The 19,800-nt window shown below is 41.0% G+C and overlaps 1 protein-coding gene across 1 annotated transcript in view; it reads left to right on the forward strand.

Moving 5' to 3' along the window:
* LOC139709005 (triple functional domain protein-like) overlaps nucleotides 1-19,800 on the forward strand; it is a 193,686-nt gene that overhangs the window by 2,202 nt on the left and 171,684 nt on the right. Inside the window, exons 3-5 of the mRNA XM_071620973.1 lie at nucleotides 1,026-1,113; nucleotides 2,985-3,087; nucleotides 16,873-17,110. Coding sequence (XP_071477074.1) covers nucleotides 1,026-1,113; nucleotides 2,985-3,087; nucleotides 16,873-17,110 — 429 coding nt within the window. The remainder of the gene's footprint in view (nucleotides 1-1,025; nucleotides 1,114-2,984; nucleotides 3,088-16,872; nucleotides 17,111-19,800) is intronic.

The raw sequence follows: 19,800 nt of genomic DNA on the forward strand, positions 1-19,800 counted from the left end.
GTATATTGTTGAGGTAGGTAATGCAGACCTTTCCTCAGAATGATAGAACTGGAAACTCTTTATGGAATCTATTAGAACTTACAGTATTTGCTCAATTAAAGTTCATGCGTCCTTTTTGCAATCTTGAAAGTATATTCCTTCCATAAGCTGGTATATTGTTGAGGTAGGTAATGCAGACCTTTCCTCAGAATGATAGAACTGGAAACTCTTTATGATCTAAAGCTGTCCCACATATTTCCAGTTAATTGATTAATTTGGACCTCAAAAAAATCAAACTATTATTTTTTTTTGGTCCAAAAGGGGATCCTGTTCTTGAGTGACATGGGGTTAGTTTATCCATTTCTTTTTTTAAAAGACTCTGAAGTGTATTACCGTAAGATTTCATGCTCGATGCTGGGAGACATTATTCTTCAAACATGCAAAACTTCATGATGTTTGCAAAAGGCACATATGACCTTTTTGTCAGGGGAAGCAGCAACTGCTGAGTAAGCTAGAAGTATGGCTGATCTAAATTCTTACCAAGGAAAAAAAGAAAGAAAAGTGATCCTCCATGATCACATTTCCCAGAAAGAGAACTGGGTACACATACAAAACAAAGATGATGATTTATGGAATAGGAATACCAAACCTGGTAATTTTCTGCCTAAAAAGGACTTCTGTATTACCTCAATTAAGCAGGGTTTTAAAATCCAGTGATCTTATGAGTTAAGCAGAGCTTAGGGGAGAAAGATATACCTGCAAGTAATCACCACAAGACTCGGACATAAGTGCCTCATTCTTGGAATTTTGTTCATCTAATCACCGACCATTCCTGGAAAAATAAATCCATTATATGTGGAATGCTGGAATAATGCACGGAGACCCAGTATTCTGAAATCCTACCGCAGCATGGCAAGATTTTAATTCATTTTGAGATGTGAGAAGGAAAATTGCTTGGGTTTCAAGGAATTAGTGATTTGTGCAGGTGCCAGAGAATAGTGATCTCATTGTGTTTTGTCTTGTTTTGGTTTTTCATTTTTCTTCAGCTCTAACGGACACGGTTAAGTTTTCCAAGGCGTCCTTCACTCAAAGTGCGGCCCCAGGGTCTGGCAGTCTCAGCCAGAAATCAAGCAGGTGAGTGTCTGTAGATCCTTCCTCTCCTTCTTCTGTCCTAGTGGTATTCTGCTTTCCTACCATTCCCTCCAGCTTCCCATCCCCCCCCCCCCCCCCCCCCCCCCCGGTTCCTCACCCCTGATCTATCTGCTTTCCCTTACCACCCCTTACCTGCTTTCCTGCCCACCCCCACCTGATTCCCACCCCTCCTGCCTTTTTGCCCTTCCTCTCTTGCTTCCCAACCCCTCCCTCTTCTCACCCCAGCCCTTCGCCCTTTGCTTTCCACCCCTTGCCCATCCTGCCTTCCTGCCCCACCCCTTCTGCTTCCTCATCCCCCCTGTTTTCTCACCCACCCCCTACCTGATTCCCACCCCTTCCCCTTTTTGCCCCTCCTCTCCTGCTTTCCAATCCCTCCCCTCTCTCACCTCCCTGCCCTTCTCGTGTGCTTCCTACTCCCTGCCTATCCACCTTCCTATCCCTCCCCTCCTGCCTCCCCATGCCCTCCCCTCCTACTTTCCTGCCCACCCCCTGCCTGTTCCCCAACCCTTTCGTCCATCTTCCCCCTACAAGTATTTACCCCTTTTCCTATGCCGTCCTGCTCCCTCCTCTCCCACTTCCCTCCCCTCCCCTCCAACTTTCTACCAGCTCCTAAAGCCTTTCATGCCCCACCCCTTTCTACGTGTATATCACTGACTCTCCCCGTGACTGCCTTCTCCCTACCCCACCCCCTTCCTTCCTTAACAATCAACACTGATAAGCCAAGATTCTCAGTATTCACTGTCAATCCATCTTAAATATATTACTAGGGATCTAGGAGTCTCTCTGGTATTTATTCAGAGTGCAGTGATTAGATCCATGATATAGGCTTTAGGCTATGTCAAACTTAATGCAGGGGAGAATTTGATTCTTGGATTTTCTCACTGCGTACATTGCCCATTTCCGTGTGGATCTTTGATCAAAAGGCTTCCAGCATCGTGATAAAACTTAGCACTTGTCACCACTGTGAAGCCTGTAGATGAATTCAGGGAAAGAATTCTGCAGTTTTTGTTTGTTCTTTGATGCTACCATAGCCAGGCGTGATGATGTCATGGTTCTGGGGCAGAAAGTTCTTTGTTCACTCGAAAATGCAAGTTCGTAATTGATAATCATGTACTGTAAAACAATATTTTCGTGGCATGAATCTTTTGCGAATTGGAGTCGACGGCCTTTTTCGCGGCATGAAATTTTAGCGAATTGCCTCTAACATTCAGTTTGTATAGTGTAGACAAGAACTGTTGTGTGCATTTGAATTTTGCGAATCTTGGCTCTCACGAAATTTGCGGAATTAAAATGCATGTGAACATTTCCCGTTTTACAGTATTTGTCCGTTGGTATGTGCATATTCATAGTGGAAGCTACAATATGCAGTACCTGTTACATTGAGTCACATATTAATCCATAGCCTCCTAAATTTGATAAGTTCCCATAGAGTTAGTAAACAGCAAACCTGGTTTCAGTTAACAAAGGCTTAAGGTTAACACCAGTGAGCCTGACATAAGTGGGAGAGTGAAAACTGGCTGATGATCATGATGATGATGCTAGGCTAACTAGTTGTGAAGTCATGAGTTTTGTCTTTGAACCAGTCCAATTTCTTGTTATATGAGAAACTTTCTAGTGCATTTCAAGTTTATAAGTGATAATTGAGTAGCTCAGTCCTTTTAATTTGTAAAAGATAAGTTTGTCATTTAGTTTTACAGAGAGCATTTATCTCCCTGCTGATAGTGAATGGGACTGGATTAGGCTGCCTGATCTAGACCAAGTCTCCCCTGTATTGTGTCAAGACTTTAGTCTGAATTCCATCACGTTGACTCCTTTTTCTTTGATCGTCTTCGGTTTCACTCTCTCTCGTCTAGGAGCTACAACTCTGAGGAAAGTTTGAATGATGAATCCCTTCTGGAAAGAGCCGACAGGAATTCGATCACGTCCGTCTCCACGACGAACACAAACAGCGACAAGGTGAGTCCAACCTATTTGTTTTGTCTGTCGTCATGTGATGTCTTGTATCTTTCCCCGAATACTATGGCAAGCAAGATACAACGTAGCTCAGTTAGTAGCAGAGCGCCCACAGCTCTCTGGGTGTGTTTGAGTGCTCTTTTTGCAGCATACGACACTGTACGATACCCGTGTCAGAGGAGCTCTCGAATACTCCCAAAGCAAACCAAACTATACCATACCAGTTCAAGAGTGCATCATAGCCCGATGTGGTCCAAAAACTGTACCTGTTTCGCACCAAAGAACACTCAAAGGCAAACTGATCCAAAAACATACCTTGCCGGGAGTTGACGTGAGAAGAGTGCATGTAATACACAATACAATTATTTTATTTTGTGCCTTAGTGACATTATTATTCAGCGTAAGCGGATGAAGTGATTGATTCTATTCCAATGCAATGTGTGACCCTTCTGAACTGAGTCCTGAAAGAACTTGTTAGATCTCCTGCAGTATATCTCCGCAGAGTGCTCAAATGCTCCCACTGTGAATCAGTCTGGCAAGGAACGGGTACAGTTTATTATAATGTTGTTCACTTCGAGCACTCAAACACGGTGCCCGATTCTCAAGAATTCTTCTGAAAAAATAGAATCCATTTTCATGTCCTGACAGCCTCCCTGATTGCATAATGATTTTTTTCTCCTTCGGGGAAGTCCAAAAGTGCATTGCATCCCAATGTGATCCAAAAACTACATTGTACCTGTTCCACACCAGGAAACTCTCACAGGCAAACTGATCCAAAAACATATCGTACTGGTAATTGACATGAAAAGATTGCACATAATACATAATTCAAAGATTTCATTCTGTGCATGAGCGACATTGTTATGTAGCGTAAGTGGATGAAGTGATTGATTCCATTCCTGTGCAATGTGTGATTCTTCTTAACCCGTTGAGTATGAGTCCCGAATATACTCGGGCAGGTGTCTATGGGAAATGTGTGTTACAGCAGAATCAGTCCATCCTCAACAGGTTAATCGAGTCCTGAAAGAACTTGCGAGATCTGTTATCTCTGCAGAGTGCCCAAACACTCCCACTGTGAACCAGTCTGACATGGAATGGGTACAGTTTGGTACAGTTTGGTTCACTTTGAGCACTCAAACACGGTGCCAGATTCTCAAGGACCCTCCTCAAAAAATAGAATCTATCTTCTTGTCCTGACACAAATACTTGAAAGCCTCCCTGATTGGATAATTATTATTATTATTATTTTTTTTTTTTCTGGGTGAAAATCCCCCATTTCTGATGTGTGAATATTGGCAGTCTTGCAGTGACAAGTCAGTATTACAATCCAGGGGCTCAGGCTGTTAGAGCCCAGCTGAGACAAGACACTCCCTCCTACAGCTACGACATAAAAGTGGCAGTCATTTGGTGTGAGACTTGCAGCTCAAGCAAATAAAACGACCCTACAACTGTACATGTACATAGCTTTCTCTCACAAAGAGTAGGGCACAGACCATGGCCCCATTTCGTAAAAGATGTAACAGAATAGCAACTTTTGCTGGAATGGCAACTTCCCATAGCAACAGCCAATCAAAAAGCTGGATTCGTGTCATTACTATGACACCCGCCATTCCAGCGAGAGGTGCTGTCATATAAACTTTTTATGAAATGGGGCCCAGGTGAAGTGGCCCATCTTTCAATAAACCCTGGAAAATTAGTTCATGATACCAGCCCCGTGTTTCCCACACCTTCTGATACACACCATATGACTATAGTGTACAAACAGTGTCAAGGAGGCATGTAGTGCCATGAGAATGAATGGATGAGTCAGTGTTGTGTGTGGTTGTCAGACGATAATTACATGTCAGGTTCACACGTTTGTATATTTTTAGGGAAGACTGACGGACACTTGCTTGTCTCACAGGGTTTGCTAGTGTCAAATAAATACAAAGCTATTTAAAGCAGTCATATGCGATGGATTTGTGATGTTCAATGTTCAAACTCTTCAACTGATCTAATTTCTGTGTGTAACTTGATGGCTTAGAATCAAATTCCCCTTATTGACTCATTTCATCTTGAAACTAGAAAAGCACTCTGAGAGCGCAGACCTCCGCCAAGCATGCAGCTCATTTCCACCACTGATCTTGTTCTTCCATAGAGATATCAGTGATTTCCACCCATACGTACTTATAGCATTGTGTGCTGAAAGTCGCCCGATTTCCCAATATAGAAGCCTATGTTACGTCATAAACCCTCAGCTGCACGGCGCACCTCGCCCTAGCAGAAACTAGAGCACGCACTTTAGTGCGCGCATGCAAACCTCAAATACGCGCAGCCTGAGCTCTCAAGTTCATTGACCCTACCTGCCAAAATATCAAAAATCCTTCATAAATTCCCCCAAAATTTGCGGATCACTACCAAAATTTAATCATCTGTTACTTGTATCATTCTAAACCTTTCCTGGAAGTTTCATCTAAATCTGTTAAACTACTTTTTGAGTTATTTTGCACACGGACAAATTAACTAACTAACTATGCAAACGAACACAAAAACCAACGGTAACGAAAACATAACCTCCTCCCTTGGCAGAGGTAATTATGAAAGTATACAAATTTTGTCGTATTAATTTGGCACTTATGGAATTTCACAGTTTAATAGTTTAGCTTTATCCTATTTTTCATTCTTTTGTGGAAGAAATCCTTGCATTTAAATCTGAAGTTTGAGAGCTTGTGAAATTGAGACAATGACAATGACAATGACAATGAATTTTATTTCTTAAAACGGCTCCTCCCGGGGCAGGGTGTATGGGTCTTTTTTTTTTATTGTTGTTGCAGTTTTTATAGACCCCTATTTCTGTGGTCTATGTTTGTATTCTCTTGTTGACACCCATGGATTACATAAGAGTGGTGTGGACAGCTGTCTTTAACTTTCTAAAATAGTTAGTAATGATACTGATATCTGAAATGGTAAAAAACAAAAGGTGCTTTATGAGCATGCCAAAATTAAAGCTAATCTTACAAGCCCTTCGAAGTTTTAAATCTTCTTTAATATGTGTTAGCTCATTTAAATGCAAGCCAACGCTTTTACTGGACACTTCACCACAAAGCCCCCTTTTCTCCAAAGGAGCTTCACACGTTGGAGTTTCTATCACTTATTTCATTGGGTTAGGAAAATTATTTTTTGATGATGTATATGACATTTTAAAGCTGAGAATTGCTTCCTCAGAACAAGCAGACAAAACAAAAATGAACTCAATCATTTTTATTGATTGTGCCTTTACATTTCACTCACATTTTAACATGTCTGGAAGGCAATCATAGTAAAAGTCCTCCAAGGCACAACTTGAGGATTTTTGTTTGTTTGTTTGTTTGTTTGTTTGTGTGTTTGTGTGTGTGTTTCTCCTGTGAGGAAAAGTAAATGATTTAGAAAAGCAAGAAGTGGATGGCTTGAATGTGTTAGACCCATTAACCCGAGAGGCAGAAGTTTAGGAATAATATGTTTTTGTATCCTTGCTGTTTGCATCTCCGGATCAGTTCTTGAATGAGTGAGAAACTATCAATAAAGGGCTATTGGTTGGTTTCCTGTCCCGCATCATGTTTCCTTTCAATTGGGTTTCTGTTGCCTCCTCTCTATACCATGGTAATGCACCCTTCTCCTTCTCCTCCTCCTCTTCTTTCTGTTCTTCCTCTTTCTTCCTCTTGTTCTCCTGTTCTCCTATTCTTTCTTCTTGTTCATTCTCTCTCTTCCTCCTCTTGCTTGCCCCTCTCCTTCTGCTCCTCCACTTCTTCTTCCTCCTCCTCTTCCTCCTCTTGTTAGTCATCTCCTGCTCCTCCTCTCCACCTCCTCTCTCCCTCCTCATCCAACTCTCATCCACCACCTCCTCTTCCTTCTCCTTTTCCTCCTCTTCCTCTTCTTCATCCTCCTCGTACTCTTCTTTGTCTTCCTCCCATTCTTCCTCCTTCTCCTCCTGCCCTCCTATATTTCACCCTTCTCTTTCCTTCCTTTCCTGTTCCTCCATCTCTTCTTCTTCCTCTTCTTTTCTTCCTTTTCTTCCTCTTCCTCCATGTCACTCTTCTTCCTTCATCTCTTCTTCCTCCTCCTCCCCTCTCCTTTCCCTCCTCCTCCTCCCTCTATTCTTCTCCTCTTCCTCCTCTTGCTCGTCCTCTCCTCCTCCTACTCCTCTTCCTCCTCTTTTCCTCCTCTTCCTCCTCTTCCTCCTCCTTTTTCTCCTCCTACTCTTCCTTTTCTTCCTCTTCCTCCTCTTCCTTCTCCACCTCTTCTTCATCCTCCTATTCTTCTTCCTCCTGTTCCCCTACATCTCTCACCCTTTTCTTTCCCTTCCTCTTCTCTTCCTCCATCCTTTCTTTTTCCCCTCTTCATTTTCTTCTTCTTCCTTCTCTTCTTTCTCTTCTTTTTCTTCCTCCTCCTTCCTCTTCATCCCATTTCCTCCAATTCTTCCTTGTCATCCTCCTCCTCCTCTTCTCTTCCTCCTTCTTCTCTTCCTCCTCCACCTCTTCCTCTTCCACCTCTTCCTTTTCCTCTACCTCCTCTTTCTCTCCCCTTTCCTCCTCTTCCTTTTGCTTCTCGTCAACTTCTTCTTCCTCCCCCATCCTTTTCCCCCTTCTTTCTCAACCTCTTCATCCTCCTCTTCTTCTTCCTCCCATTCTTTCTTTCTCCTCCTCCCGTGCTCTTCCTTTTCTTCTTCCCCCTCATCTTCCTCCCCACTTCTTTGTATTCTTCTTCCTCTTTCTCCTGCCCCTCCACTTCAATCCTTCTTCTCCCTCCTCCTCCTTTTCCCCCACCTCCTCCTCTTCCTCCACCTATTCTTTCTCTTGTTCCTCTTTCCCTCTTCCTCCTATTCTTCCTTCTTCTCTTCTTTCCCCTCCCATCCGCCTCTTCCTTTGCCCGTCATCATCCTCATCATCCTTCCCCTTCTCCATCCCACGCCAGCTGAGGTGACGGATATCCTGCTAAAATGTTTGCAGCAGCACACTGTCTACCCTTTTTCCCATCTGCCGAGATGTTAGTTCCAGAGTACACAAGGCTGACAGCCCTTTTTCCTCTGATACCCTTCTCTTTCTGTTACAAGATGGAAACTGGATACCTTCAGTCAGGCTTGGTTTACACGTGAGAGGAAAAAGTCTGTCCTCAATCAGTTGTTTCTAGTTCCACAGATCTTTCTTCTTCTTTTTGTTTTCTCTCCTTCTTCCATTATTGTTATCTTCTCTCTTCATTTTCTTCACCAATTCTCTTCTCTCTTTAAACCCTATGTGTTTTGTTATTTTGTTGTTTATGTAAGATCGTAGGTATATCTTAATTCTTTCATCATTTGCAGTTTTCTTTTTTCTCTTCTTATCAAATACAATCTTTTCTTCCATCTTATAACTTTCTTTCCCTTTTCCCCTTGTTTTCTCCTATCATATTTCCCATTATATGTCAGTTCTTTTTTAAGAGACTATAAAGCTTACCACTAGGAGTATAAAAATTAAAGGTGCTGATGATGAAAATGATATGTAACAAAATACAAAATGTTATTTTGTCAGTTAAAGACATACTAGATGTGATGACAACCTCCTTTTAAGCAGACAAGTGCTAAGTGAACCATTTCCAATAATGCACTTTTTTTTATGCCTGCACAATGTGGAAATTGCATAAGTGTGTCAGTGTGGTGTAATGTGTTTCCATTGTTTTCACGTATAAATTGAATTTGCCTGGGAGGAATGAAATTTAATATTTTATTCCATTACCAGCTTCTCCCGTTATCAGTTTCGGGGAATCAGCGTTTCTCTTATCAATCCTGTGACTGTCAAAAAAAAACCCCTTTGCAATTCTGTTTTCAAAGTACTTTTAAAATGTCTTTAGAATATGAAAAAACAAAAGGTTCCTATCCAATCTCATTCTAAATGACCATCATCAAAGTAGCCCATATATTTGATTAACTCGAAGAGCTTAAGTGTCATTTTTGAATTCACAGTCCAGTGGACATCTTGCAGTTGTTAGACTTCAGTGAGTCAGTGGAAAGACTGTATTTATAATTCTGCTGTTTTCATTATTCAAGTTTTTTTTTCTTCGACTGTTTACCCCGACACATAACCTATGTAGGAGAAAGGTAAATAGCTAAAACTGGTCAACTTCATGAAATCTGCGTAAATTCAGAAATAAAGACTGCAAAGAGAGAAACATGAAAACTTAAAGGCACTGTTTACCATTGGGAGCAGTGATTTAAAAAAATGTTCAAGTTATCACATTTGATGCATGTATACATGTAGTTCATCTATCTATCTATCTATCTATCTATCTATCTATCTATCTGGTCTATCTATCTATATCTATCTATCTATCTATCCATCTATCTATCTATCTATCTATCTCTACTGTTTTGTCTCACTCTCTCAAGAAATTGAAATGTATTTCTTGCATTTCCATGCACAGAGACAGAGTAAATCAGAAAGAAGTTGTTTCAGATCTGAGCAGATTTGGAGCATTTTTTTTAATGTGAATTTCTTTATTCTTGTATGGAAAGTGTTGAATAGATTGACTTAAATCATGGCATAATTACAGAAAAAAAAAGAAATCAAAAGAAGATTTAGATGGGATATTTGAAAAGGTGTACCGTTTTAATGATGCCTGCTTTTGTGGGTAGAATAGCAATTCAGAATATTCTTATTCTTCAAATTGGTAATATCTGAGTAATCACAGTCTAAGCTAAAATTTTACAGTCACACCTGACGAGTATAGCAGAGCATAGTTAGGAATATTTTTCTCATCTTCTCTTCCGTCAGTTTTCTTCCTTTTGCTCATTTTTTTTTTTGTCCTCTCCGTATCTGTGATTTTCAATTCTTCTGGTAGTGTATTTTCCATACTTAACCTGGAGATGAAACGAAAACAAAACAACAAACCCACAAATCAAGCCCCAGCAACTATTCAATGGACAACTCATTTCCTGAAATTTGCTCCCGCTATGCCGATCAGGATTGGAGAGAGAGGTTTCTCAGACGCCGCTGGATGGCCGGCCGTCTTGAGTGCGGAGCGTCGAGACAGGATAGACTGTATACTTGGGGATAATGGAGATGGGGGGGGGGGGGGGGGGGTGGGGGGGCGGGGGAAGCTGACGTGAGCGAATGCGTACGTTCTGCCAACAAACCGGGGGAAAAGGATGGCCGGCTTGCGTCATGCATTACCCTCGCTTACGCACAGCGTTGCAAAGAGATAAGAAGAAAGTGAGGAAGATTGTCAAGGAACTAGATGTCGGTAAAAGGGAATCTGCCTCTCATCCTACTGACATGTAACTGTTGAAATTTAGGGGGTGGGGTGGGAACGTGAGTTAGGGTTAGTGTGTGAGCCAGCCTGCTGTTGGAAGAGAAACTGAATTAAAAAGCAGAAATAATCATTGAAGATGAAAGAGGACATGAAAGTTTTCCCTTTATACTTGAGGTTGGTTTGTTGGGTTGTTTGTTTGTTTTTCATTAGCAGAGACAATTTTCTCTAAACTTCTGAAGTTTTAAAGTTCATTGCAGTTGACAGACCTGCTAATAACCCGACCTGTCCTCTTTGGATAATGTCTACCGAGATCGAGTAAAGGGCATTATACAAATTTGTGCACAGAAATTACTTCTAAGGAGAACTAGGTACCATGTATGTCTTGAACAAACTTTACCAGGGAGCATCTCATGTGCAAGGTGGTTGATGAATCCATTGAGGATGGATTGATTTTGCTACAACACGCATTTCCCATAGGCCCCTCCCCGAGTGTACTCGGAACCCGTCCTCGACGGGTTAAGGCGGCTAAAAACCAAAGCACTAAGGTCAACCTGCCAAGCTTATTCTCTAGTATTCAGTATTCCATCCAAACTTGATGTAGTTTTAGATTTGCAAGCCTACTCTCCATTCATTGACAGTTCCATTTCCAAACATCGGTGCCAATTGGTGAAGAAAGCATTACAGCAAACGTGCCAGTTTGAACGGTCAAAGCACATAGTACATTGTAGGTGTTGACACGCATCTGGTCAAACTCTGACCATTAGTTGAACATTGTTATTCTGCCGCTGCATTAGCTGAACTTTTGAGCCATGTTGAGCTTACGCTGCTTGGGGGTGGGGGAACGGGAGAACAACTGCCCTTGATTATTTCCTAAATGAGGACTTCTCCCTGTAATGATAATGTCGTTGAGCTGAGTAGGTCGTCGTGCGCTACATTCCCTCAGCCAAAGTCCCTGTTTGTTTACAGTTCCTTTCCCAATGTCAAAGTCATTAAGTTGCGTATCTTGGTCTCTTTCTGTACAAGAACCCCAGATTAAAAACCCTCTACTAAAAAGGTCATGGACTGTACTTGAAGATACAACATGTACCTTGGAATAGATTCTTAAAGGTCACGGTGGTTCCAATGGCCGGTACAATGCATTTTTTGCCCCATGAGTTTGCGTCAAAATAGAGTCACTGGAATTATGCCTTTTTGTTGAATGTCAGTTTCTTTCATTGTTCAAAACACATGTTACATGGCTCTTACCACTTGTTGTTCAACAATAACTATCTTTTGATAACAAGACATTGTGAGACAGACAGATCGACAGACAGACAAAGAGGAAAAGAACGGACAGACAGAATTTCATTGCATTGGAACGTCAATTGTGCTATGAGGGAAGTGCAATGCTAGTTTCCATGACAACAGCTGATACAGGGCAATTGAAGCATTTTAAATTGCAATTAAAAAACAATTGATTCTGTGTCAAAACACATGTATCACTTGAAGTACAATGTATGTGTATATCACAAATAAAAACTCAATATACATCGTGATATAACCATAAAAAAGGCCCCTGCCATATTTACATGTATCACTGATAGTCATGTGACATACAGCCCCTTCAATGATGATCTTTTTTTCTCTTTCTTTTGCTATATGAATTAAATGCACTGACGTTTTCACATTTTTGATGTACACAAGCTGTAGTTTAGAAAATTCTGTACAACTGCTGGGTTTTTTTTAGGGGGGGGGGGGTCATGATCATATTTTTAGATCATTATAATCAGTTTATTTTCCTGTCATTTTCTGTTGGTTTATTTTTTCATTATCATTATTATTTATTATTTATTATCATTATTATTATTATTGCAACGGCAGCCTCCCCCTGGCCTTCGTTCATCTGGCCTTACTCTCCAGGTGCCCATCACACATCTCAAGGGATACATAGACCGGGCATTTTCCTCTATTGCCCCTCGCCTATGGAACTCCCTCCCATCTTTCCTGGAGCCGTGAAATTGACAAACTGGATCACTTTAAAGCCCCACTCAAAACTCACATTTTTCACCGGGCATTCAATTGCTAACTGTCTTGGAGGAGTCTGCGCCTTTGAATGTTTCTGTGACAGATATATGGCGCCATATAAATGCTGTGGATCATCATCATCATCATCATCATTATTTTGTTTTGTTTTTTTGCTTGATAGCAGTAACAAGTAAAGCGTGCAGCAGTACTGATAGCTTTGCTCTGGGAGAGTTTTGTTAGTTTTGTTGCAAAAGCATATGGGCAAACAATCTTTCTGACATATGATGCAGATACTTTAAATACAACGGCGCCATACATACACACATACACACGGACGAATGGACACCTCAACACACAGACACATACATTGCAGATGCAGGTGCAAACATACAACCCTACTGACCAACAGACATATACACACACACTGACGTGGAAATATACAAACATATACTAGACACATAGACGTAGAAACACAGCAGACATGCAGATACTGACATACAAGGGGCATGAAGGCACAAACTCACGGACGCAGGGACATGCGGGAACACTTGTTCCTACGTAGTCAGCCGCATGATTTCTTGACACTCTCGCACTTTCCTCAGGTGAAGTCGAGGGGAAAATATTGAAACGGAGAAACAAGAGATGGGGAAAAAGAAAAAGAGGAAATGAAGAAAGATAAAAAGTTTGTGACACTGACTTGAAACAAAGTGAATGCACCGGCTGACGTCTCATCCTCGGCTCTCTGTGTCTTCTTCTTCTCTTTCCTTTTTTTCCCCCCTCCCCCCGGTGACGCCTGGTTGCTGCGGCAACGTCGGATCAATACATAGCGAAGGAGAGGAAGTCATGAGCACGCTCTGATGCGCTTTGCATTCCTTCTGACTTGTCCGGGATCTGCTCGTACATACGAGTCCCCTTGTTCTGTCCTGTCCCGTGTCGCACTGCTGACTGCCTCCCCTCCCCCCCCCCCCCCCCATCTATCTACATCTCGGATTGTTTCTTCTTCTTCGTTTCCTTCTCTTTTTTTGCTTCTTTTTTTTTGTTTCTTTTTCTCTATCTCTGTACATGTACTTCCTCTTGTTTCCCCGGCCACATAAGTGTAAACTGAGGTCTATGTCACTCTCTGTCGGAGCCGATGAACCGAACTTGATTTATCTGCATTTTGATTTCTGCATCTCTCTCTTTTTCTTTCCCTTCCCCATCTCTCCATCTCATCTCTTTTTCCCTTTTTCACCGCAATTCTGTGTGTGAAGGTAATTTTCTCAGTTCTCTGGATGTTCTTGGGACTGTGATAGCAGTGGCAACTGTCTTTGGTTTGTTTAACCCATTGAGGACAGGCTGATTTTGATACAACACACATTTCCCATAGACCCCTTCCTGTGTATACTCGGGACTTGTCCTCAGTGGGTTAAGGTTACATGGTATTTTTCTTTTTATGCCTCTGCCACGAAGTGGTGCCGGAGGCATTATGTTTTCGGGTTGTCCGTCTGTCCGTACAATGTATACTGTACGTCCGTCCGCATTCGTTTACGCGATAACTTGAGTAATATTGACTGGAATTTTACCAAACTTGGTCCAAGTATAAAGTATGATGGGGCAATTACTTGATTAGATTTCGGGTGAAATCGACCAAAGGTCAAAGGTCAAGGTCAAATCATGAAATTGTATCTGTTTAGGCGATAACTCAAGACTGGATCATGCAAATTTCACCAAACTTTGTCCGAGGATAATGTATGGTGGGACAATTACTTGATTGATTTTTGAGTGAAATCGGACAGAGGTCAAAGGTCAAAGATCAAGGTCATATCCTAAAATTTATCTGTTTATGTGATAACTCAAAACTGGATGGAGCAGCTTTCCCCAAACTTGGTCCAAGGATGATGTATGATAAGGCAATTAGTTGAGTAAATTTAAGTGACATTGGCAAGAGGTCAAAGGTCAAAAGGTCAAGGTGAAAGACTAAAAATGTTGCTATTTCCCCCATATCCATGCCATGCCCAAAGGTATTTTCTTGAAACTTAGTGTAGACATGTTGTACTACTGCATAAAGATTCTCCAGAGAGAGTTTCATGTCATAAGGTCAAAGGTCAAAGGTTAGGTGAAAATGTTACAATTTCACTTTTCTCGCAAATGGTTCAATGTATCTTCATGGAACTTGGTACATACGCATGTACTGACTGGCAGGGATTATCTAGGGAATATAGGGGTCATGGGTCAATAGTCAGGGGGTCAAAGGTCAAGGTCAACTCCTCAATATTTTACTATTTCCCTCATATACTAGTATACATATGCAATGATTGCATTATTATTTTTAAAATTCAATATACAATATGTACATGTATTACCTAATGGAGATTCTCTTGGAAATTTCCTGCCAGAAGGTCAAAGGTCAAAGGTTAAGGGTCAAAGCAAGGTTTTAATGCAAAAAAAAAATTATTTTGCACTGTCAAATTACACTCTTTCTTCATACCTTTAAAATTACTCGATGCATAAACTTATAAAAGGGTCAGTCAGAAGTTAAGTAACATTTTCACCTAACCTTTGACCTTTGACCTTATGACATGAAACTCTCTCTGGAGAAACTGTCATCACACATTTTGAAAACATTGTCCTATACACCTATTGGGAGAATCATGCATTATGGCGGAGGCATCAGTCGCCATAGCGATATTTCTAGTTTTTTTTAATCCTCTAACTCAGTCATAAGGCCCTCATAATAGAAGTACTAGAGAGAAAAAATGCCCCCCCCCCCACAAAAAAAAAAATACAGAAGAGAAAGAAGGATAGAGTTTAAGCCAGAAGTGACAAGTTGTACCTACCAGACCTTTGCATCAGCATTGCATTTGTTTGGAAGGAAAGAAACCACCGTAGATCTTATTGGTTTCATTTATTGCTTGCATAAACAACAAAACTTGCAGACATATGTGACCCGCTACAACAAAATGATCCGAAACTCAGGGGAGGAAAATTTTCTGAATATGACATGACATTATATATTCCCATACTCTTCCACTTTAATTTCATATATAACACGACTCATAAAAGTACCCGGTTGCGGAGACATCAAGGATTTTTTTAGCGCATGTCGAGTGGTTTAGGAAATCAGCATTTTGAGAAAACCTTCTTTAAAGTTTTCCTTCCGACGCTATCATGATCAAGGGGAGGCAAGACAGTTTTCACTGTTTGACAATAGAAGGTATGCTCTTAGCAACCTCTCTGATGTTCATTCAAGCTACATGTAGGTGCCAGCGGTCTACGCATGACCATTCGGTAACCAGGATGCCACACACTGACCAATGAGATCACTCCCTCATTGCTAGGGGCGGAGTCTAGCTGCGGCGCTAAATCCAAATCTTTGGACATGATTCTGTTCCGTTGAAAGTCGGAAAATCATGGCCCAGAAAAATGCTATTTTCTTACCTTTCCTTTGACCATTTAGCTTCAAAATTTTGGCAGATGATAGACGATGCATTAGACTACAAAATTATGCCAAAAACAGAAATCTGATCATTTTGACCAATTTTGATGATCTGACTTCAAACTAGATTTTCTCGGCTCAGCCATCAGCGACTTTAGGATACAACTATCTCTTTATATCCTGATATGAGAACACTAAAAGCCTCCCTTACTTGGGAATGTCTTATATATATATATTTTTAAAACCCATGGAGGACGAGCTGATTTTTGTTGTGATGCACATTTCCCATAGACGCTTGCCTGAGTATACTCGGGACTAGTTTTCAATGGGTTAATTGTGATGTTGCCTGATGAGATGCAAATAACACTCATATCTCCGTTACTGCTCTTTGGGACCTTCTGAGAATTTGATATGTGAATGTTGCATGCACCCTTGCAGGCATCAGCGTTCTAGATCCAAGAGGAAATGTTAAAAGCTAGTCTCATTATTGGCAAATACAATTTAAAACAATGTTTCTTTTGATGTAATCACATGAAATCTTTTTACTGTGCTATCACCCTTAAGAATGCTTGCAAGTTTTATCATTCTTTATCGTATAGCTATGCCTTTTGCCTAAAGATAGAAATGAGCATTTAACCATTTTTGAGTTGGACAATTTTTCAGTGCATTCAGAACATTGCAACTATACTGTCAGATGTGTATTTCTTACAAAAATTTAGAATTGTGAGTGCCTTGGGTATCCATGAGTGGATACAATGTATGTTGCTTATTATAAATGTCTATATCATTATCATCATTATTACCCAGTGGTATACACTGGTTTGTTTTTTTCACTGTTTCATACGTACATTGCAGACACAGGTGTATTAGAATGAGGTTTTGTTGTTGAAATACTTACTATTCAAGGAATTTGCCATCTTCATTGAAAGTTTGCTAAACTCTCCTGTGTTGTTTTCCCTTCACTTTGCTGTATTTTGTTGTAGTGAATAACAAATATGAATCAAATTTAAACCCGATCTTTACATTGAATTTTAAGATCTTTACATGCTCTTGAATTCTACCAATGTTATGTAATCATATATTTTTCTTTCCTTTCTTTTTCTGCATCTATATACGTCTCTGCCCTGCAGGATTCAGTGAGGCTGAGTGCGGAATGTGGCGTGGTGGTCGAAGACTTCGAGGCCGAGCCGGGCTCCCAAGAAGAGATGACCATCCGGCGCGGTCAAGCGGTGGAGATCCTTGACCAGCCAGCTCCGGACTGGCTGGTGGTGCGCACCCTTGGGCCGGACAATGCCACGCCCGTGGAGGGGCTGGTCCCCACCTACTGTGTCCGTTGCACGGCCAACCGATACAGCTCGGGCAGTCTGGGTACGTACATGTTGTGTGTGGCATGCACACTGTCTCTTCTGTCATTGTGGTGTATTCATATATTTCTTTTCTTTAATTGTGGTATATTTATATACTTCCTCAGCCTTCTATCTTTGTGGTATATCTATATATTTCTCTTCTATCATTATGGTATATTGATATGTTTCTCTTCTATCATTGTGGTATATTTATATATTTCTCTTCTATCATTGTGGTATATTTATATATTTCTCTTCTATCATTGTGGTATATTTATATATTTCTCTTCTATCATTGTGGTATATTTATATATTTCTCTTCTGTTATTGTGGTATATTTATATATTTCTCTCTCCTCTCCTCTCCTCTTCTTTCTCTCTGTATTTATTAATCTCTTTCTCGTATTCTCTTATTCTCACTTTTTCATCTATGCGTTTCTCATGATTTTGTGTTCTTTCTGTGCCTTTCTGTAAAAGTGTTTTGGTGCACCTTTATGAATCACTACCAAAGGAAAAGGCATTGTGTAAAAATTGTACCACATTTTGTCATTCTTTAAATGTCCTTTTTAGGTTTTTGCTCTTATGTTTGTGTTGTGTTTATGTTCATTTGGCTTTGCGGTGCACAGATAGCCCCAGGAATATGTGATGCTGATTAGGTTTCCTTTGTCAACTTTTAAAGTTGTAATGTTGGATGCTAAATGCAGACAACCCATGGATATGTTGTTGGTGATGATTTTAGTGTATGTGTCCATCTACATGTATATGCTTGTTTGAGTGCAGAGTTTGTCATAACGTGATGTACAATATTCTCCCCAGTTGTGCACCATTATCTAATCGAGACCACAAACTGCTCAGCCATTAGATGTGAGTGTAATGTTTTCAAAGGAGCTATTCTGTCAATTTCTGGTGCAATGTGGGTGTTCTCCTGTGTGAAATATGTTGCCATTATGCTGCTACACACTTCCCTTGTAAATCACCATCATTTGCCAATTTCTTAGCTCTATATTTTCCTTCTTCTTTCCTGCAAGTGCATTGCATATGGCTATAAAGTCGTGAAGACTGTATGACATTGTGTAGGTTGTAAGTGGTCAAATCTGGATGTAGTTCTGTCTTTTGAACCCAATGCCGGGGGAAACTGATCTTCATGAATACATATTTTTCGGCAATAAGAAATTCTAGCCGGAAGAGTGAACAAACTTGTTGCAGCCGAGAGGGAGGATGCTCAACAACCGATCAAACACTCGCTCCCCCCTTCCGGGTATTTTGTGAAAACACTTCAGTTTTACCAAGTTCCTCGTGTTGGAGGGCTCAAACAATCTTGAGCTCACCGGAAAATGTGCAATTTGGGGATGCATTGAGACAGTCTCTTGTGAGCTCTGTATGAGCCTATTAAATCATGATTGAAGGGATTGTATGAACTCAGAGCAATGGGTGGGGGGGGGGGGGGGGGGATGGGGGGCAAGTACTCCAGAAATACAGGGTGTATGTAGAGTTGACTGTGTTCGGCTGCCTCTTATGTTTTTAGAAATTGTCCAGGCATAGGGTAGTTTAACCCGTTGAGGACAGGCTAATTTTGCTACAACAAGCACTTCCCATAGACACCTGCCTGAGTATGCTTGGGACTCGTCTTCAATGGGTTGATTAAGGAAACGTGCTCGTGTAATTTGAAAACCTGTGAAAGACATCTCCTCCCCTCCCCCTTCCTACAAATCACCTGCAAGGGAGGAGTTTTTAGCTGGTAAAACAAACGTTCAATCTACCACAAATTTAGGTACAGTTGCTTCTCCACCTTTTGCATCAATAGTGAACTTTTATTAGGAGAACTACGCAGGCAAATTTCACTTTCAGAACGAAGACAGCGATCCAGGAATTGTGTTGCCCAATAAGATTCATATGTTACACAAGCATCTCGCTGGCTGCCCTTTGGAATTTCCCAGATTTTTGCAAGGGGATGTCGGCAGTGCGGGACTTCGTTATGCAATGATGTATTTGTGGTTGTCTTCCATGTTTTTCCCGTATTTTTGCCTCTAATTCTGGTGGTTAAAATGCCAGCAATTAATATTCCTCCCACTCAAAGAATAGCAAGATACTCGCCCACTTCTGACTGATAGCTTTTTTTTTATGTATCTCATTCCAATGCCTATGGTTACAAGAAGAATGAAAGTAAACGAGGAGCAATAGAAACCTAATTCTATAAAACAATAGAAAGGAAATAAAAAAAAGGATTGTTTTGTAGGAATAAGAGAGCAATGGGAGGGTAGAAGAACCTGTGTTTCAAAGAGCTGAATATGGACGGAGATGATTGTGAAATATGGTGGCCGGGAGAGCTGAGTGAGAAATGATGGCAATGCATATCCATTCTGGTTGTCAGTTAGCGGCGAGACGGCGCAGAAGCGGAGAATAAATGATCAGTTTGCATTCTGGAGGTTTCAGTTTCGGGGGGTGAGGAGAGGGTGGGAGGATGTTCTGAAGTTTAAGATCGAAATACGAAATTAAGAGTGAGAGAGAGAAAAAAAAAAAGAGGTGGGGGCTTGGTCACTAGCATTCCAGGATTCCGTTGTAACTCTTTGATATTCCTGCACGAAAACGATGGATATGTAACACCAGTTTTAGGATCAACACTCGCAAGATGGGGCAAGACAAAACTTGCGCTTCAGAATGATACATGATAGCAATCATGCACTGACATGTAAAAACTGTAATCTGAGAGAAT

Source organism: Diadema antillarum, unplaced genomic scaffold, assembly GCF_040938485.1.
Source record: "Diadema antillarum isolate AM-2024a unplaced genomic scaffold, OU_Dant_1.0 seq00001398_RagTag, whole genome shotgun sequence".
NCBI lineage: Eukaryota > Metazoa > Echinodermata > Echinoidea > Diadematoida > Diadematidae > Diadema > Diadema antillarum.